The sequence below is a fragment of the Zonotrichia leucophrys genome, chromosome 5 (genome assembly GCF_028769735.1).
Source record: "Zonotrichia leucophrys gambelii isolate GWCS_2022_RI chromosome 5, RI_Zleu_2.0, whole genome shotgun sequence".
In the NCBI taxonomy this organism is placed as follows: Eukaryota; Metazoa; Chordata; class Aves; order Passeriformes; family Passerellidae; genus Zonotrichia; species Zonotrichia leucophrys.
This window is the reverse complement of record NC_088175.1, coordinates 15,851,346-15,876,175: the sequence shown is the minus strand read 5'-3', so window position 1 is coordinate 15,876,175 and position 24,830 is coordinate 15,851,346. Positions and strand designations below refer to the sequence as shown.

The 24,830-nt window shown below is 38.1% G+C and overlaps 1 protein-coding gene across 9 annotated transcripts in view; it reads left to right on the top strand.

The window, feature by feature from the left end:
- Positions 1-24,830, top strand: part of NRXN3 (neurexin 3) — a 964,874-nt gene that overhangs the window by 706,776 nt on the left and 233,268 nt on the right. For all 9 annotated transcript variants that reach the window (XM_064715475.1, XM_064715471.1, XM_064715470.1 and 6 more), the window contains one exon: positions 14,922-15,103. In XM_064715475.1, the coding sequence (XP_064571545.1) occupies positions 14,922-15,103 (182 nt within the window). The remainder of the gene's footprint in view (positions 1-14,921; positions 15,104-24,830) is intronic.

The window sequence follows — 24,830 nt, the reverse complement described above, 5'->3', positions numbered from 1 at the left end:
TGGGTGGGTGGGAAGTTGACTTGCTTGTTGAAAGATCTGTGCTCAATGGCCCAAGTTCATCAGGCAGCTTATGACTAGTGATACCCCTCAGGGGTTGATGCTGATGCCAATATTTTTGAATGTATTGCTGGTGACCTGGAGATGAAACTGAGTGTGGTTCTAGCAAGCTTGCAAATTACCAAACTGGGACAGCCAGTGATAAGCTGCAATTTGGAGACACCTCAGCAGGTTGGAGAAAGGGGTTCATTATGATTAATCTTATGAAATTTGACAAAAGAGACTGCCAAGTCATCTAGGATGGAGAATTCCCGTGCAAGAGGTGCAACAGGGCATGTGCCAACTGAATGGAAGAAAGCAGCTGTGTGGAAAAGGTGTTGGACCATTTGACTTAGCGTCAGCAATGTGTCCTTCTTTGGAGAGCCAATTACTCAGTGATGTACCAAGAATGCAGTCAGGGAGCTGGCTCAGGAAATGCTTTCCTGCCCTGTAATCAGTTGTTAGACTGCATCTGGAATACTGCATTCAGGTTTGGATTTCACTTGACAGAAGGCTGTAAAGGTGGTAAAAGTGCTGGGAAATATGAGAGAACATGGTTTGTTGAACCCTAAGGGGAGAGAGGGAGGAAAAACTGTGGTTGTCTTTAATTACCAGACTAGGAGTTTATAGATAAGACTTGGAGATCCACAGAAATACCATGAGAAGTAACAGGCACAGGATGGAATACAGAAAATTGTTACTTTCAAAGTAGGACAGTAAAATACTGGAATTGGTTGCCAATGAAGGAGTGTTTGAATCTCCTTTCTTTGATACATTCAAAAGTGAACTGAAGTAGTTCCTGGTAAGCTTCTCTCATTGACTTTGCTTTGAGTTGGAGGAGAGGGAAAACGAAATGATGTCTACGTGTTCCTTCCAATTATCCAATGATTCTTTGTTTCTAAGCATTTGAGGAGAGAACGTTCACATGTTCCCTGTTTTCAATGGGAATATAGACCTGGTGGAACAGTGCTGCCAGTTCAACTTCATGCAAGGTGCTGCTTTGGAAATTACTTTTTATCCATATTTTACTGTTTTTATATTGCATTCAGAAGGAGGCTTACAAAAGATCAAACATAAATGATCAAAACTTTGAATAACTAGGGTTTATATAAATTTTGTCTTTCTGTCTCACTTGCCAAAAAAATCAGGAGGTAAGTGATTGTGTGACTTGCATGTCTCACTAGCTGTCACCTGTGGATCTCTGTGGGATGCTAGTGCTGCAGTTGCAGGAAGAATGAGTGACCCTTAACGGAGGGCTTAAGAGGCATTCCAGGCCTGGAGATGAAAGGATGATGAACAAATCCTCTGCATTATTGAAGCGTGTGAAAGGCATGAAAGAGCTAGAGGTAAATCAATAGTTTGTATTTACAGCTTGGGAGAAAAAGAAAAGATAGACTGGGATTTATTTTTCCAGGTTATTTGAGAAAGATTTTTTTTTCCCCTTTAGGGAGCACAGAAATCAACTTTATATAGAATTTTATGTTGTTGGCACCCTGAAAGGTGTACCTGAAAGAACCTCTTCCGTGTATTGTCTCCCAAATAAATGATGCAGTAATTAAATGCTTTCCTGGGAATTAATCTGGCAATTCACAATAAAGTGGTAGAGACAGAAATAAAAATACTGAAGTTTAGTGCTTAGAGGTGTTTAATACATGCTTGATAAATATTTTCTTCAGTCGTATTTCAATTTTAATAAAATATCTCAGTGGGAGAAGAGATTAAGAGGACATAGCATACCCACTTTTTGTTATCTCTTCAGCCTTATTAATTTTTCTTCTCTTTCAAGAATTTCTTAACAATACCCATTAGATACTATAGGGTTCACTCATTGCTCTAGAAGTCCTTTTTACATGTCTAGATGGGTATTTGGTAGCATGTGTCACTGGTCTACCTTAACATTGTGTGGTGATGGGGTGCAATATCCTCTAAAGTAATGGTTGATTAATTTCAAAGGCAAGCAAGTTAAATTTCTCCTATTAGTTTGTGAAGGTCCCCTTTAAGAGCAAAGCATTTCAAGGCTTTTAAAATCAAATATTTAGAGAGGTGCAGAAGTATGGTATTAAAGCATCATTTAAAATGGGTAAAAAAAGATAATATCCTTCTCTGTAATGATATTTTGGATAATATTTGTAATATTCATAGAAACATACTGCTTCTCTGCCTGAAGTCACCTAAAGCTTTCAAAATGAAGTGTAGGGAAATCACTGCTGTCATTAGATTGATGTGATCAGCACATCAATTTTTGATGTGATTGAGGCCTTTCATTATCCTCTCTTGTGTGACACATGCTATTGCTTTGTGCAGCTGAAGGCCACAGACTCAGGACCTCTTAGGTGATGATGTGCTTTAGTCAAGATTGCAACTGCTGAATTTCTCAGAATACAAGAGTGATGAAAAAACTTTGAGAGTGTCTGAATATCAAGTCACAAGACTTCTGGGTAGCCTCTGCCAGAGGTGAGAAGTGTTGCTTTAACTAAACTGCAGTGCACTGCTGATGTGCTTATCACAGCGGGGGGAATATCTTGGTCTCTAAGTCCTGTTGAGATTGGTACTCTGTGTCTCTATCACCCTGCTCTTCTGGATAAAGTCCAGGTGCTCCTTTGCCACTGAGTCTCATGGCAGGAGCTGTTGCTATGTGTAACTGTAAGATAGAGTTCACTCTAGGCTGGTGTGAAAGCTGTGAAGCTGAGGTGCTTTCTAGTGAAACGATAAGAAGACACTATGGTGGATGGCTTTTGAGGCTAAACTTCACCTTTTGCCATGAAGGAAGGGTAGCCTGGCATGGGAGATGACATGTCTCCCTTGAGTGATATCACATTTGTAATGTAATACAATGGAATAGCAGAGGATGCTGGGAAAGAACTGATACCAAAAACAAAGCAAACTGGCTGAGAGGAATGAAGTCCCAGGTCAAGGTGAGCAAGTTATTCAGAGCCACTCTGCTTTTTCTCTCCCCTGCTGACTTTCTTCAGATACAGTTGTTCTTGAATGATCACAATCAGTATATCAAAATAAACACTTGATAGAGTAAGGTAAAAGGAGTTGCTGGCAAGACTGTAAATCCTCTCATGGAACAAATGATAACTCAGCTCAAGAGCCCTTTTGTCCTGGGAGTGTGGGAAGGATATAAATTCTCTCAAAGTATCTGTCAGTCGGAATTGCTCTGCATTCATCATGCCAGCCCTCTGCATCATTCATGAATGTCATAAGACACTAAAGAATTGGCACTTCATGGTGAGAATGATTAAACAACCATTACACTTGTCTTTTGCTCTGGCATGGTACTTTTAACAGATTGCCTGTATGAAGTTCACTTGTGTCCATCTCTCCTAGAGGTGGATGTCCTTTCATGGTGGCAAGAAGAGGTAATAGCAAGGAAAGCTGCATATCATTTACAGAATAGTTTGTATGCTCTATTAATAGCTCTGGATACTTTTTTTTTTTTTACATTCCCACTATGTGACCTTGGGGAAAGTTAGAGAGCCTTGGGAATGGTGAGCTTCCGCAAATGCATTTGTTTGCATCATTGACCTTCTAGTACTTGTGAGGGACAATGTCATAATTGAGGTGAGGTCAAAGAGCTCAGAACTCTTGAGTTTCTTTCCTTGATGGACCAAAATGGGCCCCATTTAGTCACTGAAGACTAGCATGAGAGTTGGTTTTTAGAAAGAAATGAAGTACCAAGGACCTGAGATCTACACTGCAGGCTTTTTTCTTTTCAAGTGTTACTTTGGACTAGCTCCAGTCTGGAACTGTAGACAAATATCTTCTTAAAAGCTGGATTGCAGATTTTAAGGAGTCAAACTTGTGTTCTCTGAGACTGCTCTGATGAGAACTAAAACATATCTAGTGGTGATAGATAAAAAAGTTTGTTTCAAAAGCATACTGTTAAAATGCTAGTAGCCAGCAAAAAGTTAGATACCTGAAAACTTACTTCTTTTTCCAAATTCTGCTGCTTATTTTAGCATATTAGATTTGGTAAAACTCTTCCTTCTCAGGCTCTAATGAATACCAGTAGCTGATACTTCTAGCACAATGTTTTTTAACTGCCAGGACTGAAAATTTGGGGTTGGTCTCTTGCAGTGATGACTGTGAAGACAGTAAATTTGAACTCTATTTTCTGTTTTGATATCTATGATTAAAGAAATGAGAGCAGGTGTGTAGGGAAGAGTGAAGGATTGCCTACAGTTAAAATAAGTGAAACCTTGTAGACACAGACTGGTCATGCAAGGTGTTATGCTACTTAACCTGAAGTGACTCAAGCTGAGAGAACAACAGTTGTCTTTGAAATTTTATTTTGGCTTTCCTTTGGTTTTGGTGTGGGTTTTTTGTTTGGTTTTTGGGTCTTGGGGATTTTTTTTTTTTTTTTGTTAGTTGATTTTCATTGTTTTGGGGGTTTTTTTGTATTTTTGTTTTGTTTTTGACTTTTTGTGAGGGTTAATTTGTTTTAATGGAATAAATAAAACATAGCTAAGCATAAACACTAGAAAGAGATTCTCTAGAGGGGTGTTGACTGGATTGAGATCAGTAATGGTATTTTGGCCGTCATCCATCCTGAGGGGTATCTAGGCCATTTTGTAACCATTCAGATTCTGTAAAACTGTACAGAACTAACATTCCTGTTCTTCCTCCAAGCCCTGAGAGAGCTATGAATCCTGCTGTGCTTCTCCCTGCTAACAGCAGTCTCTGTGTTCAGCTCCTCTGGCATGCTGCCTTCTGGCCTTCTCCAAGGACGTCCTCTCAGTGTGCTCTTTTATCAGGAAATACCAAGAAATAAGAAATTGAATCCTGATCCCCTTTGGCAGCAGAGTGCAACTAAGAAATGGTTCCATCTACCTTTGCTGAATTTAGCCATACTTGCAGGTAATGAAGTAATGGAATCTCTTGGTAGGTGGTGGATAACTTGACCCTAGTAAACATATCCTGCTGTTCTAGAAGGGGTCACGATTTTCCAGGCACTTTTAGTCAGCAAATTACATAAATCAGTTGTGTTTGTAGTTTCTTTTGTCTCTTCTTCTAGTGCGTAGTGGTTTTAAGCCTTTTGTTTTCAATTTTGTTATCAGTACTGTGGGGAGTTTGAGGTGGTGTATTTTGCAAAATATTTTTCATACTCTGTAATGTGTAGGAAAAAAAGAAAGGAAAAATAAACCTGGAGAAATTGTCCTTGTGGACTTTTTCTAGAGTGATAACTGTCATCTAGCTGGATAAAGCTGTGGGAGTGGAGTTTGATGGCATAACTGGTCTCTTTACTGAAGGAAATTACTTAAGGTTGAGGGTGATGGTGTGATGTCTGCAAGGCAAAGTTGACACTGAAAGGATAGATATAGGGACAGATGACTGTCCCTGTACTGTTATAGGGACAGATTATTTACAGAACAAGATCTAGGGAGAATGTCATCTATTTATCAAGGGCAAGTATGAAAAAGATGATTCTTCACAGAAAAAGGTGATCCTTTTTCACTCAGACTGAAAGTGTCACCAGGAAGTCGTTAGTCCAAACCCCTGCTTGGAGCAAGGGCAGCTGTGAGGTCAGATCAGGTTGCTTGGGGTTTATGTAGTCATATCTTGAAAATCTCCACGCACACAGACTCTAAAATCTCCTTGGGTGACCTGTTTGCATGTCTGTCCTTGTGAAGAGAAAGCCCTCTCCTTGCTGCAGAGCCAGATTCTCTTACTTTGAAGCATGGTAGTTGCATCCTGTTCTTTAGCTGTGCACCGCTGTGAAGAGCCTACCTTTGGCCTTTCCCCAACCTCCTTGCAGGTGCTGTGAGACTGCCCTTAGGGCCTCTTGAAGCTGTGTCATCTCCCAGCTGATAAAGGCCCAATCTGCTGGCATTTCCTCAGAAGGCTGGCACTTTATCCACCCAACTGCCTTTGTGGCACTTCACTCCAGTTTGTCAATCCAAAATCAGATGCATTATTCTAGATGCAGTTTAACAACCACTGAGTAAAGAGGAATAATCACTTCATCTACGAACATCCTCAGGTCCTGCTAATAGAGTGCAAGATGCTGTAGGCTGCCTGTGCTGACAGGGCCTACAGCTGGCTAATGTTTAACTAGCTACATCAATGGCAGATTTGTGTGAGTCATTGGGAAGGGTTTGTAAGACATTGTGGTGAATGCAAAACTTTTAAATGCATTTCAAGAGAGACTGGATAAGTACTTGAAAAATAGATCTCTTTGGGGTTACTGTATAAACAAACCACATGAGGCTGAGTTAATTGATGAAAAGACTCATGGTCTGAGTGCATACTTAAAGGAAATAGACTTGTTCTACTCTTAGTTTTCCTTGGGTATACACTTAGGATCAATGCTGAAGACATGACAGTAATCCTTGTCTGACCAATTGTGTTGTTAAAATGGAAATTAGGTATTTCTGAAATATTTTCGAGTGTTGCAATCTTTTATGTTTAAGCTGGTGTGCCTGTGGTCATCTTGTGTCTGTTTTAGTCAGGAGCTAATCCCTAAATTTCTTGTGAGATGATAAACATCCCCAACATGCCCCATGGCAAATTCATATTTGGAAAAAACCTCAATCTTACTGGTATTCTAGATTTAGAGAATTCCTATTTCAAGAATTAATTATCTTGGACCTTGTAGTAGTTCGAGGAACACTCCCCTGCTCTCCTTCTTTTCCTCTTCCAATCTTTTTAATGCAGTGTAACTAATAAGAAGTAACATACTGTCTGATCCAATTGTTGGCTGATGCACACACGCTGGGAGGAAAGTGACTCGTATTAATTTGCTGTCATTAAAAAAGACAAACACAGAAAGCAGGCGTGATCTGAATTGCTGCTTCTGTTATATGTTAGTCTTGCAGCTTTTATAGCTCCTCCTCCTTTTTATATAGAAGCAGCTCCTTCATATTTTCAAGTGAGGAAGGAATTTCATTTTCATGTCAAACAATGCCTGCTTTTTGAGATGAATATGGTGTTCAGTTTTAGTCTCAGAGGGTTTGTCAAGGGAAGAGTGAGGATCCTGAAAGGAAGAAGAGCTAGTTCATGAGAACTCTAAATAGAGAAGTTTGCTTTTTTTATTCAAGCAGGTGTTTGTATCAATAGATCTTTTAAACTCAGGGTGTGGAAAGCACAGCAACTGAGTCACAGAGATGTATAAATGCCAGAGAGGATCTTTAGGTGGAGTAAGACTTTTTGTCCTGATTGATGATACTCAGTTTTGATGAGACTTCCATTTTTTGATGTGTTTGATTGAGTGACAGTAGCTCACAAGTTGTCCCTGGGATGTCCAGGTATTGCAAATGATTCATATGTAAGAATATTGTTGTATGTGCGTGAAGGTAGAAGATGGGTTGATGTCTAGCTTGGTTTTGGTTCTGGAGATATAATTAATTCTTTTGTCTAATTACTTTTTTTTAATTGGATGTGATGTATAGGAAGATGAGGAGTAAAAGAGGGATTAGGATAACAATGTAATTGAAGTTTAGGATTGAGGACAACAAAATGACAGTTTATAATGGGAGAAGGAAGAATAGCTGTTGTCAAAACTGATGCCTTGGTAAATATGAAAGAGCAGAAGGAATGGGACAATTCTCTCTTGGTCTTTTTTTATTCTCAATTCTTAATTTGTTTAATAGTAGTAGCTGGAAATGCTGTCCAATATAACTGTGAGGCAAAGAAGCTGTATTATGCTGAATGCAGTGCCTTTAGCAAACAGGATCCACAGGAGTAACTTTGCAGAAGTTGGCAATTGAAAATCCCTGTTAGGTTATCTCTAGTCAACATAGATGTTTCAGCACACCTAGAACTGACCCAATCCAAGTGATTTCAAGTAATGAAGAGTCAGCTAAATCATCCATGCTCTTTGGGAGTATATTGCAAAGCCAGGTGAAAACTTTACCTATTTTCATCATTATTGCTGTTAATTCATATAAACACTGTTTCCTTTCTTTGACTGTTCTCAAAATATTTGTGTGTCATTCTTTAACTCTTTTTACTAATAATAAATTAATTTAGTGGAAATTTGGAGTTGTGCAGTATGTGCATAATGTATTTGATGTGGCCAAAATGACTTAAGTATTAAAAATAACTGTCAGAAGCTTCATTTTTTACTCAGCCAATGTATATCCTTTTGGCAGTGTTCAGGTTTCACTGATGCTTTATTGTTTGAATTGTGACATCCTAAACTCTCAGGAAGTAATAAATGAACAGATGTCGTTTGAAAGTTGTGGTTCTCTTTTCTGGTTCGTGCAGCATATGTTGTTTGCTTCCCCTTAGAGCTGGTGGTAAAAGCATGGATTGGTTTTGGTCAAGGGTAGCAAGCATAAATAAATAAGATGCTGAACTATCTGGCCAAGTAAAGACCTGAGGAGCTACCCTACCATTGTTCCTCTGACTGGAAACAGAGTGATCAAATATGAAGTCTTCCTTTAGCTGCAAACATATGGCTGAGAACCTTAATTTTGGGGACAGTGCTCAAATCAGTCTGATCAGATTTCTGGCAAAACTTCCAATCTATGTTGTTAGAATTTTCTGTTACAACAGAAATTGGTCTTAGCAGCTCTTCCTTTTTGCTTTGTTCATCTCCACTTATGAGGGTGGAATAACTCTCTATATACCATGGTTTTGGAACTGCTTTTTTATTACATTACCCAATTATGATGCTTCCAGTGGCAGCAAATTTTGTCTCCTTACTTAGTTTTTGCAGATTTATGCCTGGTCTCACTTGCTTTCATGCCAGTATTATAACCTGCGTTCCTTTTCTGATGATGGAAATAGTAAATGAACTGCCTAGTCCAGGTACAGTGAGATAAGGGTCGCCATTACTTTGTCTTTATGTAAGTTTGGAAAAAGTTCTACCTTTTCTTATTGAGATTTTGTGGGATTTTTTGAATGTCTGTATAAACTATCAGGTCTCCATTATTTAGTTATGCTTTCAGAAGCCTGATGTTTCAAGGGCTGCTAATTACAGGTGTTACCAAGGTTTTCTTCCTGATGTGAAATGGCTCTTGATTTGCTCATGTAACCTGTGGTCAAGCACAATGTGTTACTGATTTCATCCTTTGACAACATTTCTTCTTGAAAATTACCTAAAATTCTGTTTCCTGCCAAGGCAGAAGAGCAAAATGCCATCATCATGCCATCATCAATTTTCCTGTAGTTGAACTGATAGCTTCTTGTTAAATAGCAGAAGTCTATGATTATTAATGAACTTCTTAGGACCTTTACGCCAGTATATGAAATACCCTAGGAGACTCAGCTGAACTACTGGACTAAGCAGAATATAATATTAAAAAAATTTCCACTCCCTTTACAAAAATGTTAAGAAGTAAAATAATACCTATACTTGTTATGATTTAGACATTATATTCCCCAATTTAGTGTGTGATACTCTATACCACTTATATCATGCTCAAATCTTTCACCTTCCAGCTATGTGCATATATAAACACAAGCACAGGTGCCATTACCATAGTCAGCGCCTGTCCCTTCAAGATGTCTGTTGAGTTAATTTATTCCATGTGGATTCTATCCATCCTAGATGTCTTCCAGGACAGGAGGGCTCATGTGCTGTTGGCTGGTGTCCAGCTACATCAGGAGCTCACAACTGGTGTAATTGAAGCAGTCCATCCTCATTCTCTGTGGTACTTGTGGCACACAGTGGAACATCATTTTAGCCACCAGTATTATAAAATTTAGCATTACAGCTCTTGCCCAAAAATCAAGTTCTCTTGGGGTACACATTGTGTTTCCCTGTTCCTCTGCATTATCCACCGACTGTGTCCAAGTTCGTGAGCAAAAAACAATCCCACAGACAGATTTACCTTTGCTTGATGCGGGACTAATCCAAACTGTCCTCCCTAACACCTTTCTGATGAGCACCACAGAGACTTCATCCCCTTCTGGTATGTGGAAGTTATGATCATGCATGGCCACCTCAACTGGTAGAGCTTCAGGTGTTAACTGAACAGGTGGCCTTCACTAAATGTAGATCCAAATATTTGAAGGTCCCACCACCCACTGATTTCAATGTGATTTTTAACAGTCCATTGTACTGTTCTGTTTTCCCAGAGGCTGGTGCAGGGTGGGAAGCATGATGCACCCACTCTGTGCTCTCTGGCCCAGGTGTCTACAAAGTTATTTTTGAAATGAATTCCATTATCAGACCCACTCCTTTCTAGGGTGCTGTGCTGCTGCAGGACTTGCTTTTCAAGAGCCATGGTGGTCATCTAGGCAGTAGTGTGAGGCACAGGATATATCTCCAGCGCTTATCTCTGGAGGTGCCACACCATTCTCTTTGCAAATATTCTGTCACTTTATTAGGGTCCTATAGTTGAAAAAGTTCTGGCATGAGCTTCCAGATCCCTGAAGCAGAAAAGGCGTTCAAAAAGTAGCCCATGCCCTCCAACATTCCATACCACTCATGATTATCCACCTTTGGGGCAGATTTCTGAAAGGTACTCAATTAAGTATTGCAGCTTTTGAATTGGCCTGGGTTCTTCATAATTTGCATTTTAAAGGTACTTTTTGAGTGTAAAAATATAAGCTGTAGCATTTACACTATGTTAAACTTGTATTCACCTCCCAGTGCAGAGTTGCTGCGGTTAACCCTTCAGTGTATAAACACTGTAATACCTTCCAAATGTTACATTTTCTTGGCCACGGGGAAATGAGTGTGTGTGCTGTGCTGTAGCTGAGAAAATGAGGCTTTTGATGGCTTAGTAGCTGCAAACAGAGAATTTGCAATCAATTATTTCATGTGGGGAAATTCACAGGAGTGCAGGCCATAGCAGTTATAATTTGTGCAGATGCAATAGACTTGTTTTCTACTACTCTACTTTTACTTTACTATTTTACTTTTTTACTTTGCTGCAGTTGTACTATGCTGATTGAAAAAACTCATGCTTAAAATAGGTTTTTGAAGTCTTTGGGCAATTATGAATTGAAATGGCAAGTGATGGTGCCAGCTTAAACTAAACACTTGTTAAAGCACCTCACTGGTAGGCTTTATTTGCTGTGGTTTATAATCTTAGTTATGAATTTTCTGTTATAAGTTTTCCATGAGGAGTCTTTGCCTCAAACTGTTTTGTTTAGACTGAAGATGAATAATCTAACAGCTCTATTCATGAATATAACTAACAAATGCATAGTTAGCTAGATATGCAGACTGCATTGTCATATGTGTTGTAACATACCCATCTTTGATCTCTAAACACCAATGATATAAGCTACAAGTTATGTAATTTCTAGGAGAAGTCAACTGCCAGTCTGCTGCACTAAATTTTGTGAGTTTATAGGCTTTATATATGCTAAACATGTAATGGTGTCCTAGTAGCTTAAATCTGTAGGGAGTGTTTCCTCACTATGTACTTCTCTAGTTCTCTAAGCTCCCGGTGCTGACCAAATTCTGCGTGCAACATGTAGAGTACCTGAAAATATTATACTTAGCTTTGTTTTTATGTGTTGGTACAGTAGTCTGGTGTAGGGCACTATGAGAAGTGAGATTGCTCACAAAAGTGACTGGGGAAATAATTTTGTATGCTTGTGTCCTTGATTTTATTCTTTTATTCTTTTTTTTTTACATGGTTTGGGTTGAATTTAGTGTTATAAAGTTGAAGCAGTGAAACATAAGAGCAATTCATTGTAAAACAGAGAAATTAATCAGTCCTTCAGACTTTTCTATTGCTAGGGCACAGTTGGTGTTGCATTTATTAAAAGAATTACATAATTAAACCTTTAACAGTGAGGAAAAACTAAATATAAAGTGGCTGCTCATTAAGAGTGTGCTCTCTTGTCAGTCTTGAATAGAAAGTATCTTGGAAGAAAATTATTAATTCTTGTCTTATAAAGAGGACTGTAACAGAGTTTAGGTACAAGAAGATATCAAGGTGAAGAGATGTGCATTTCACCAGATTTTTAAATTTTTTTTTTAGTCAGAATGCTTTAGTTAATTATTCTACGATTCTCTGCAACACCACAAAGAAAGGATAATTATTGATTTAAGGTCAGGAGGGACTGCTGGAGGTAAACTGGTCTAGCCAGCTTACACCAGCTTAAAGCAAGTCCAGTCCAATAGAGTTGTCCAGGTCTTGTCAAGTTCTGGTTAAGCTGAAATCTCCTTTCCTGAAGTCCAGGGTTATAATTTGCTTTCTTTTTGTCTTTTTAAATTGTCTTGAACTTTCAAACCCTATAAACTCATGGTTGCTGCAGTCAAATAAAAGTAGTTAAGTGTGTTTGTGTTGCATGGTTGGGTCTTTTTTGTTATATTTTCTCTTTATGTGATTGCAGTGTGGTACTAACTCTTGGCATACTTTCACTTTTACTTGATGAACCTCATGTTTTCAGACTGGAATGATTATTTTGTTCATAATTTGGGGAAGAAAATATACTGGCACAATGTTAATATGCATCTCTTTCTAAAAATGTCAATGGATATCCTATTTGTCTTCAAAAAGTTGGTGAAAGGAAGGGCATTGATATATCCAACAAATTTTTACATTTACCTGCACACAGATAAAGCAAGTGGCCCATCTCTCATTATGCAGATATTTTCTGACTTGGAAAATAAGGAAAAACTACTGGCCATCAGACTTCTGCTTACAGGTCTGTTTAGGCTAGTGCTGCTCTGGTTGTTGCATCTGAATTATCTTTATTTCCAGAACTCAGTGCCTTGCCAGGATATATGACTGCAAAATCCATCACAGTAAGCCCCTGACACATTTGAAGTAAAATTGGACAGCCTGTGGACCAGGTGAACTCCAGAACTGAGTTGACATTCCCAGCTGAACCAGAGTACTACATTGCTTCATGAAGCATTATGTAGAACCATCTCAGAGAAAACTGGAATAAGACCCAACAGAGGCAGATTTATACTGTGTTATTTCTTAGTGTTTCTGATTCTTACCTTAGGAACCTTGGTACCATAGTACCAAAGTACTAAATATTGCCAGGTTAGGCTTAGAGGCAAAATCTATGCTCTGTGAGGAGAAAATAAGATCTGTTAAAGTAGTTAAATCCCGTGAAAGGCCTGTGAGGATGTAATTGGTTCTAATTGGCTCTCATTGGGGGACTGATATGGTCTACCTGCAGCCGAATGACTCTTAGAGAGGCAAAAAAGTAATCTGTCTTCATAAAGAGTAAATAACTCACCTCCAAGTTTGTCTTGGCTGCTGAAAGGCCTGATGCCAGTACAAAGGAAAGGAGGCGAACTTGAAATTCAAGTGAGAGTCATTTTGGGAAGTGGGTTTTAATTCACTACCTGGTCATCTCCACCTGTTTAGCCATAAGGTTGCAGATAGACCTGGGGATGTGTTCAAACAAACAGACAAAACCTCTTTCCACACATCCTATAATAGTCATACACCCTCTGTCTGGAGTTTAAAGCTAAATGAGGAGACTGAATCTGTAAAATTATTCTTTCTCAAACTGAAATAGTTTATGTTCACAGTTCCAGAATGCCAGAATATTCTTTCTTGGTAGTTCAGAATTATGACTGAAATTTCCTATGTGACCCTGATTTTGGACACATTTGTCTGAATTTACTGAGGGCATGTTCTATTGGATGTGCATAGGCCTGGAAGGGAAGAAGGAAACATGATTCATTATCACTCTGTCATTGAGTCAGCTGCTCACAAATAATTTCATGTTTAGGTGGCTGAGTTTTTGATGTCTGTTTTTGTAATATGTTCTGAGATGTCTAGAGGAAGCCTCTTTAGCAAGAGAGAAGTGTATCAATTATTTCTATTAATATGTAGCATTTATTTGGAATTCAGGTCATAGAGAGCTTTAGTGAAGCTGCAGCTTTGTAGGCAAGTGTAGAAATTACCATGCTGTGATCCTACCTGTTTCTGTATCTATCTGCTTTTTCTCTGTACAGGGTTGTGTGATCCGTGTTGTAACCCTCAGTTGTAGTTTCACTCAGATTAGAAAATGTACCCAGTAATTGCCTGTACTTTCTACATATGTTTTGTCATTGTTGCAGTAACAGAAGCTGGTTATTTTTGCTTACTATTCTGTAACCATTGTAATAGTGCTCAGAAAAATGAGGTGCAGTGAGTGGCTGAAACATGGAGGAGTGTTGTTCCTGGCCTGCCTGTAGATTTGGACAGGAAAGGAATTTTAGATATATATATTTTTAAGAAGCTTGGGGGCCAGTTTTATAACTGCTGAGTTATAAAATCTTGCTTCTGACTCAGACTGTTGAGTTCAAGTCAGAATGTGAACTCCAAAGTCTTCAGCTTCTCAACTTCCTCGTCTGCAATAATAATTCCTCACTTGCATTTCTGCCTTCCTCAGCTTAGATGGCCCTCATGAATGTGGGAGGACAGTGTTCAGCATGGGAGAAGTTTGGTGTTGTCCTTAAAAACAAGGGCAAGGAACAAATTCCCAGGCTCAGCTGTGACAAGACAAATGGTGCTGGAAATAGATGGACTAGATATCAAAAAATCTCATGAAGTGTTGAGAAAAGTATAGTCTCCTACTATGTGTGAATAGACTTTAGCTGAAGGCAAGTCCAACCTAAAGGAGAAATGAGAAATATTTCATTTGAATTGTCTTATAAGATTGAATCCCATGATTTTGAAACAGGAGTGGCTTGTGGTTTTTTCCCCGTGTACAGCTGTGTCCTGTCCAGCCTTGTCTGGGGTATTAGCACTAAGGAAATCATTCTTTCTTGATAAGCCATCTTGGTTATTTTTGATAAACTCTTCACTTAGCTTTGTCTTGAATGCTGTATGGCCTTATTGAGGAACTAATAATGTACTTCATCAGGCCTGGCCTGATGACACATTGGTTTCACCCCTGTAACTAATTTTCATAGCATGTGCTTGCTAAAGTTGTTCTTCTCGGAAGTCGTAGGATTACCACCAGACTTGGCAAATAAGTAACTAATTAACTAATACACTTTTCTTTGGTTTTGTATCTTGTAGCTGGTGCCACATATATCTTTGGGAAGAGTGGAGGTCTCATCCTGTACACCTGGCCAGCTAATGACAGACCAAGCACGAGGACAGACCGTCTTGCTGTGGGCTTCAGCACAACAGTGAAGGATGGCATCCTCGTCCGGATTGACAGTGCCCCTGGGCTCGGTGATTTCCTGCAGCTGCACATAGTGAGTACAGACAGGCCCATGCCTCTCCCACACCTGGGTTTCTCTTAACTGGATATGTGTGTGAAGAAAGCTGTTACTCTAAAATACCGTGTGTCATATTCTGTACTTTCTATGTCTTCAATTCTCATCAGAGTAAACTGCCTGTAGTAGTTCTTTAGGGTTTTCTCTGTGCTGAATGGGATGCACAGAAAATTAAATCTTGATGCCAAAAGTATTTGGGGAGGAAGGAGACAAACAAAACTCAAAAGCCTTATATGATTCAATAGTGGGATTTGTTCAAAAAGTGAAGAAACATTTTGCATCAGCGGTAATCTACTGATTCATATTCACAGTTCTGAACACAGATGAATTTCTGGTGAAGTATTACTATTCTTGGAAGGCAAAGAGTAAAAGGGAATGATAGGTTGTTGGTTTTTTCCTCACGAAAAAAGTTAAGTGAGAACTGAACAGATCCTCAAGCTGATGCTTGCTTTAGCAGGGTAGCTCAAAAGAATAAGATTTTTATGTTAGCGCAGCGTGGCTTTGCAAGAAAAGAAAAGAGTTTTGTGAGAGCTTGAGCAAAGTGGGTTTTAGGATATTGAATTACTTGAGAAAATGAGAATACTAGGACTGGAAACACTCAGGGTTTGTTACTTTATGTGATTCTTTGGGAGGAGAAGAGGCTGTTTGCTTTGTTTTCATCTGGCAAATAGCCGAGAGGTTTACCAGAGGTAGAGGCTGGTCATGTTACTTGATGTTCAGATTATTTGCAATGTATTACACGTTAATTCGTAGTGGAGGGGCAGTTGGGCCCTTTGCAAATTTTGAATGAACTGGGGATATGTTGACATTTCATGGAACCTTGAAGATATAAGTAAACAGGAAGGAATGCCAGGGGCCAAAACAGACCTAATGTGAATGACGAAGGGCCTCAGTCTGCTGCTGGAGTTTGCCATATTCAGAATCATGTTGAAGCACTGGATATATTGCAGGGTGGTTCTGAAACAACCAGAAACAATGTTCTGGTGCTCACTGCCAGCATTTTCAGTGGTTTTTGTTTTGAATCCTGTTGCAAAATTCAGGTTCATTGTAATGGGGTAGATATGGCTCAAGACATTAGACTGTCACCCATTCTGGTTTTTCTCTTTTGTGATATATGCAAATATTTTGTTTTGTGCTGGAATGAAAATGAGATGAAATCCTGGCATTTTTTTCATATAAAGCCAGGTTTCCTTCCTTTCTTAAAAACAAAATATAAAGAACCCCAGAAGACTGTGAAAGTGAGCAGTGCTGAGCCTAATTGCTTGGAACTCTGTGGCTCAAATGAAGCAAATGTGACTTGATGTGTCTGAGCAAGGCAATGTATATTCTTCAGGTGTTACATTATAACATGTAAAGTTCTATCAATTAACTGGAAAACAGTGTTCTTGCATGTGAGGAGAGGTTCAGAGATATGAATTTGTTAAGGTTGTAGAAAAAAATCTAAGATGGGATCATGTTGCTCTTGAATGCCTAATGGGATGTTATGGGGAAGATGAAAGTCAGGCTCTTCTTTGTAGTAGTCAGTGGAAGGAGAAAGAGAAATGGTCACAAGTACCAGCAAAAGAAATTTAAGTTCTGCACTAAGATAAATACTTGCACAGTGACTCTTTTCAGCATTAATGATGAAGACACATATTTTTTTCTGTATATCTTGGTCTCAAACCTTTCCCTACCTTGAATTGAAAATTTTAATGATTTTTTTTTAATTATAAAAAATATTTTTACTAGACTGAAACAAATAAATTAAACCTGAGGCATAAGCATTCATTAAAAAAAAAATATAACAAAAGAAAATAATTGCTTTCTCTTTCCAATCAGTTTTGGAAAATAACATAATGAAAAATTTTCAGCTTCTTTTAAATATTGTTTTTTCAAATTACTCTGTATGTCATGCTGTTAGTTTCAGATTATTCCAGATATTTAAATAAAAACTACTAATTGTGATTGATATTATTGCTAAAAGTTCTGTTGAATGCTTTCTGTGCAGTTTGGCCAATTTTATCCTTGAAGCTGTTCACTAGCAGTAAATATAGAACTAGTTCAGCTTTAATTTCTCTTGTTCCTTTGTGGTTAGGATGGATTAGGAGGATTTGCCAGTCATTCATGAGGAGCAAAGGCATGCTGCTGTGCTCTTCTGGGTATGGCATTACTGATCATCATATATATAAGTGGCCCTACCTAACTGTTCAAATAAAGAATGTGGTCTGAGACTCATGCTGTGACATGCAATAGAAAGTTGAAGTGGAACTTTTAAAGTGTTATTGACTTCTTGAATGTCTGTAAGACTTTGTTATCTCTGGTTTATGGCTCAAAGAAATAAAAGTGAGCTTACATCAGAATTATTTTGGAAAAAAAAGGAAATCTGAAGTTAAAGGTGCAACTTGAAATGACTGTTAAAATGCAAGACCATTTAGGATCTCTTAGCAAATTGCATGCAAACTTTTCATGAGAGCAAGATCTTTAGTAAACGTCTAAAAACTACGACATGCTTGTGCTGTGATAATCAAAGCCTTTGTCCATCTTCTTTTCTTCAAAACCTCCCATTAGGCCATTTTCAATTGTCAAGAGAAAAAAGGCAGCATGGGTAAAATTTTAATAGAAATGTGGGATAAATAGATCTTAAAAGCAGAGCTATGAAAACAGATTAAAGTGACAGTAAAATAAACTTTTAAAACCCAACTACTTAGACCATAAAGCAAATTACAAGGGAAGGAGAAGAGACTAATGTAATTTATTTTATATATATTTAGCATCTTGACTTTTTCAGGTGCAATTATATTTGATGATAATAGTAATAATAAAAGTGACAGGGATTTGCCTGGTTTGATAAAAAATCCTGGGAACACTTCTGTTATGGGAGCCACTTAAGATATTCTATTCACACATTCTTTTGGACGCTATTTACTGGATGCTGACCTCTTCAGACTTCCCTGGGTGTTCTATTGGTGACAACAGATGGCAAAAGCCACTTGATGATCATTGTTTTCTAATGTGCATCACTAAACTAAAATCTAATCCAAAAGTAATAGTAATGGCTATGGTCTATCAAGATCTGATTAAATTTTAAAGATTGTAAAACTTGCTCATACTCTTCTAAGGAAACCTTTTAGTAATTAGCCTGGTTTTTTAATATCATGTTTGTTCTGGAGTGTCCATTGATCTCTTCTATTTGTAGATTTGAAGTTGAAGATATTTTATTTTGAAGTTGTATATTTATCTGTTTAATTTACAGCTGTTCTGTTAGAATTCATTTTTTAATTATGAGTCTTTCAGATATTGTGGAAATTTATTGACTAAGATGTCTTTTTTATATGACAAAAAATTACAGCCTCTGAGAAACTGTTTTCTCTCCTGACTTACAGTGAAGTGTGAGGTGGCAGCCCTGCAGAAATGGATGGCATACCATCCAGATCAATGCTGCATATGAAGCATGAGGTGTTTGTGTGAACAGACTGTAGCACATGGAATGAGAGTGTTGCTAGAGCATTAGATCCCTCCTTATGATATTTTTTTGTTTTTCTAACAGTTCATTAAAAGCACAAGTCCAAAGCTATACCAGGAAATTGTCTTCCACAATGGATACTTAAAAGACTGCGTTGTCTTGAGTTGTGGGTTCAATGCATCTGTGTCTTTATTCACTTTGCACCACTACACTTACATTTGGTGCTTCATCACATGCAAAACATAGAGATAAAATGGGGAGAGAAACAGCTGCAAATGGTGATGGGTGTCATTCTTGTAGTAATTGTGGAGACAGAAATCATTCATGTGTACTGCTGGTTGAGTCTGCTTTCTTTCATGTTGTAATGTGTGGTAAATCAAGCCTTTGGATCTTCAGAATGGTGTTGTGAGGTTCTTCCAGGTTCTGAATTGCCCACAAGTAGACCCAGGCTAGGGGAGGATCCATCATTTAGAACTAGACTACCACTGAAGGCTACAGAATCTGCTGTAGCCCATTCTGATTTTTAATAGTGTACTGTATTTAAACGGTTTAATAGTATATTGTATTTAAAGCAGTAAGTGTAGCAAAAAGTAAGTTTTCCCTGAGTTAGAGATGACATTGCGAAATGAAAATAAGTATAAATGGATGAAAATGAATTTGTACTTTCAGTCTTTTATTTTCTTTTCAGTTATACTGTGATTGGCCCAAGTCTGTGAATTTTACAATTGTAGAACCGTTCTGGCTCCTCTTTATGAAGTCTGCCTTCCAAACTGCAGTGGCATGTCATCTGAGCAGACATAGAAGAAGCAGATGATTTAGAATCAGGAGAGGGATAGATGCAGGGTTGTCCTTATCATAACCAGAGAGTATATGATGAACTGAGTAACTTAAGGTCTACTCTAAGATAAAAAATTGAGGCAAAATACAATGGGAGTTTGTGTCTTACTTTTCTGAAACCAAAAGCTCTTTGATGCAAGATATTTCAGCCTTTCCCAGCCTGAATACAGACTGAGCATTAGCAGGCTTACATTTTTGTATCCAAGAAAGTAGAGCAGAATTTCCTTAAGACTAACCTGCATTATTTTTGCTGGCAGTACATCAGCAGAGACTATGGACCATGAAAAAATGAGTGATCTGCTTCAATATCCTATCTTGTGTTTTTGCTTTATTTTTAGCCACCTTTACTGATGTTACAGTTAGTTTTTTCTTAGGGTGATTCACCATGTTAGACCAGCTTTTTTATTGTTATATAGACCCCTAATTTTGTTCAAGTTTAATTTTTGTGAACGCAAATAATTTTATCTGCCATATCTTGACTGTGTTTACATTGATGTCTATTTAGAGCAGTGTTTTTACTTTCTAGGATTTCAAGCAGTGTGTAAAGTCTTTGAGTCTGATATAGTTCTTGGAGAATACCAGAAGTGGTTAAGTAGTTATCATTTCCAAAGTGTTTAATGCCCATCATGCCTCATTTCCTTCATGAAACAGCAAAGAACTGTGTACATTTCTCTTAATTTAATTTGTACGAATTACGAGCCCTTACAGATTGGTATGGAACACATGTTCAATCATAGATGTTTTATAGTGAAGCAATCAGTGAAAAAGGTGAAATGCAACAAAGGCTGCTTTGTTGAGGCAAGAAATTATTTATAAAATTTTTAAGTGCAGGAGACAGCATCTTGTTTAGCACATTTAGCTGAGGAAGTGAACAGCTAGTGAATGAGAGTGACTAGACTGCTTGCTGGTAAGGGGAGAGAATTAGGATGAGCTTTCAAGCAAAAGACTATATTGTCTTAATGCTTAGAATGTCTGAAAGAGCAAACTGTCTGCAGACGTTTTTTACCATGCCAAATCTAGCAACCATCCTGAGGGAGTGCTCTGCAGGTGTCCTGTGATTATTAACATATAAAAACTGTCTGTATGTGGCTTTCTGCTAGGAGTAAATTCTCTGGCAGAGACTTCTGAATATACCATCTTTAACAGGTACCACCTGGGAATTAATGTATGCTTGAAGATTTGAAACCTTGACTGCTGACCTCCTAGGCAAGATGGAAAATGAGCCAAATGAGGGACTGGAAGAGCTGTTTTGATTTAACGTTTGTGTATGAGGATTTCCTCGAATCCCTCCTTCACATAATCATATATATCTTTTATAAACAATTGTTACTGTGATTTGTCAATTCTTGAAGTTCAGACTAACTAGTTAATGGATACCTTTAACTTGGGTTGCATTTCATTGAAGGTAATTGGGATTGTTAAGGAAATGCTCCTTTAAGCTGTGACATATGCGTCCATATACTGCAGTACCTTGAGAAGTGTCCTGCCTCCCCTTGCTACAGAGGAGGAGGTTTTTGCTTAGCTGTGTAGGCCAGAGAGACTGCTGGCACTGCAACAACTGGGGTGGCAGTACTGTTCCCTAGCAGCAAGGAATAACTTGGGAGACTACAACGAACATTGAGCTATTGGATGACAAGTAGGTTATGAGTATCTTACAGAGCACATCACAAGTGTTTACATCCTTTCTGTAATTGTGTTATTAAGTCACATCTTCTTCTTTCCTTAGGATGATAGTCATCTTCAGTCGAGGCTGTCATCTTAATGGCACTCCATTTCTTCATGTTGCTTACAAGAATTGGAGATGGTAAAATTATCCTAAAAGCTAATTTGTAAGTTAGAAGACAAACCATAATGAATTCACAAGTCAGTGACTATGCTGTCAGTGCACTGGAATTTAGAAGGAAGCACAGCTGGAACAGTTAACCCAAACTGACCTTATGACATTCCATACCATAAGATAATTTGCCTGACCAAAAAAAAAAAATGCAGGGAAAAGAAGGCTAAGAGGGGATGCTGATGGTTTATGACCTATGTCTTTCCAAGGGAGTTATGCATGTAGAGGCCCTGCTTACCAGGAAGTGGCTCAATATCTGCCTGTGAATGGGAAGCAGTATGGTTTTGCTTCACTTAGTAAACTGTCTTTATATCCATCCACAAGTTCTCTCACTTTTGCTTTTCCAATTTTCTTTGCATCCTTGGTCAGGAGGAGTAAGTGAATGAGCAGATTGGGGGTCCTCAGTTTTTAGGCAGGGTCAAGCTGTCCTACTTAATCTTGACCTGGATAAAGGCCTCTGCTCTTGACCATTTACTTTGAAAATAGGGAATGTATTATAGGCTACCATATGCAGATCATCTGCACAAAGAATTGGCCTATAATGTAGCTGCTTGCCCATTATATCAGGTTTATAGAATTAAAAATTCCCATAGCAAATATATATTATTTCAGCATTGTTATAAACTGAGAGAGGCTATATCTGAATGAGTTTCAAATCTGAGATATGCATGTCACGGGTTGTTTTGCCAGCTGGTGTAAAACTGCCAAAGAGCCTGACTTTTTTTTTTTATGGAAGCATTCTATTTAAATACACAATGATCTTGTCCCAAAATGCTCTCAGTCTTTTCCTGTCCTTTCCTAAACTCTTTTGGTCTCTGAAGTCCCATGTGTTTGTGCATGCTGCATTTATTGTTCCCTAGAGCACAGAAGAATTAGTAAAGGGAAACTAATTTGAAGAGAGGAAACGGACTTTCAGTTTTCAAGCCAGCTTCAAAACGTGTTATTGGTACTTCTTTTTTATTTTTAGAAGATGATTAGCAACCCATTTTTTATGTATTTTAGCTAGTTCATATTATGCACAGGAATTGTCCATTTATTGTCTCCCAACTCTTGAGCGTGAGTCTCTGGTAGGAGGCTGTGAGTTGTGACTAAACCTATGAACACGGGGGAGGTTTTCACCCTGGTGTGCCCATTGGTGGCTGGCACCCTTTGCCGCTGTGCCTCACCCAGCTCTCTCAGTGCCCCACCAGCCCTCTGAGTGCCCACCCAGCTCTCTCTTTTGTGCTCCATTGCCTGCCCTGTGTGCCCCAGGTATTTGAAGGAGCGTGCGGCGCTGAATGCAGCGGTGCAGGAAATGGCACTCTGGTGTCCTGTGGCTAAAGACAATGGATTTTACATCCCTAGCTCCACTCAGGCAGCGTGGAAGCTCAGTGCTTTGATACAGGGATTCATTGACTCCTCACTCAGTAATGTTTGTGCATAGATCCTAGTGTTTTTACAGTTGTCATCAAACATTCTGAAGCTGGTTGGAGACATGGAAGAAAGAGTTGGTAGGGCAATGTTGGCATGAATAGTAAAATTGCTGATTAGATCATAAATTAGCCTGATTAGAGTCACCAATCTGAAAATAATTTGGGGAGTTTGACTCTCAAATCTGTTGAATTCAGTGGAATAACAGAGGGTGAAAATTTAGAATTAGAGGACATGGGGGACGCTCAGTGGGAAGTTACATTTTGGTAACTTTCTGAAACCTATCTTAAAGATAAGGGCAACTAAATACTCTAACTTAAAAGACAGAGCTTTGCTGAGTCACAGAAGCATCTACTAAGTGGACAGCATTTTTTCAGAATACACATATGCCTGTTTTAGTGTTATACATCTGGCAAAGTCAGACACTAGTATTTCAGTATTAGTGCAGAAATAAAAAAAAATGGTTCCTAATTCAAAGCAAATGGAATAGCTCACAAGAAAGATTCATCCCTAAATATGCAGCCTCTGTTTAAAATACATTCTGGAGCTTGAAACTTCGTTATTTTGTCCAGGTTTGTCTTAGGATTCATTGTGGTTCTGTGAATTGCTATTAGATGTTAAACAATCAAATCTCTGAGTGCCTCACAGTATCTATCCAAACATCCTGTATGGCAATAAATATTATGCTAATGCTTGTTCTTGTACACTGTACAAACAAACACTGTGGTTTGCTTGATATTAATTTTACTCTCCCTTTTGACTGTAGTGTTTAGGTAGAATATGTCATCCAGGGCTATGTAATATATCATAATTTCAATAAAACCTGAGATGAATTGCCTTTCCTTTTTTGCAGTACTTTCTCTTAGGATTTCAGAACTAGTAATTGTCACACAAATTTTGTCACACAGTCTTGTCAGACAGTGAATAAACAAAGAAATATTAGATTAGGGGTAATTTTTTTGATGCTGAGAAAATTTCCATTCTGCTTCTTAGTATTGTTTTAATACTAAATGCAAAGGAATTGAAGTAATGTGAATTTTTTTTCTGGCTGAGCCAAAGAAATAAGATCATCTCCAGTGAAGTTCTTGGCTTGAAATAACCAAGACTCAAATAAGATAAGTGTGAGGTTTTCAGTATTCATTCCAAAAGTGACTAAAATCTTTCATTTTTGTAGATTGTAACAATTGCTAATACAGATTTTTGCCTTTTATAAGCAGCTTTAAATGTACGAGCTTGTTCAGACCAACCCATCTTCTGTATGCTTGGGTAAATTGCACTAATAGGTTCTACAATAAATCTGTTTGCAATTAAAGCCTTTATCACCTTCTCTATGGTTGCATCAAAAAAGTAAAATAAAATTCTTGATCTCCATGTTAATGGATAGCAGCAGGGTACAATAATAATTCACCACACATTTAGACATACTGAGTACTACTCAAAAGCAATTAAGCAAGGGCAATTGTCAGTATAATTTACCCCAGCTTGGTATCTCACGTAACCTTCTCATCAAAGGTTAACAACTGTTTTATACTACATCAGCTACAGCAAAATGAATTGTTTCTCTATTAATCCTCTAGGAAGAACATCCTAAACAGGACATATTACTGAATCTTATGAGGAAAAAAATGTGAACTTGATCTAATCCAAGCAATATTACACATTGTTTGCTGTAGGATTTGAATTTTATAGGGTTTCAAAAGTCAATGCAGGGAAAAAATAACTTGATCATTGGTATGTAGCTGACTGAGTTGAAAATCATCTGTTGTAAAGAACATGAAAGACTAGTCCTGCACAGTTTTATAAAGGAAATTAAGGGCAATTTTGCCTTTTCCTATTCTATCAGGACACTGTAGAGTCAATTCTGAGAAGAAAATGCACTGGAATTTGGCTAAAACTCTAGCATTCAAATTCTTATGAGTTTCTCTCACCATAATTTTCAAGAAACATGTGTTACTTGAAAACAGTTCCTATTCAGAAACATTGTTTTAATAGTTATAATAATGCTTAAAACATACTTGTGCATGTAATTTTAGAACAGCTGTATAAACACACTACATCACCATATCTCTTGAAAAGGTAGTTTAAACATACTTCTGAAATTACAAAATTGAGGCTTTGGAGGTTAAATGATGTAACAGGTCTGTTGCCTCAGAACTGTAGCTGGCTGGCTCTGAATGTTCATC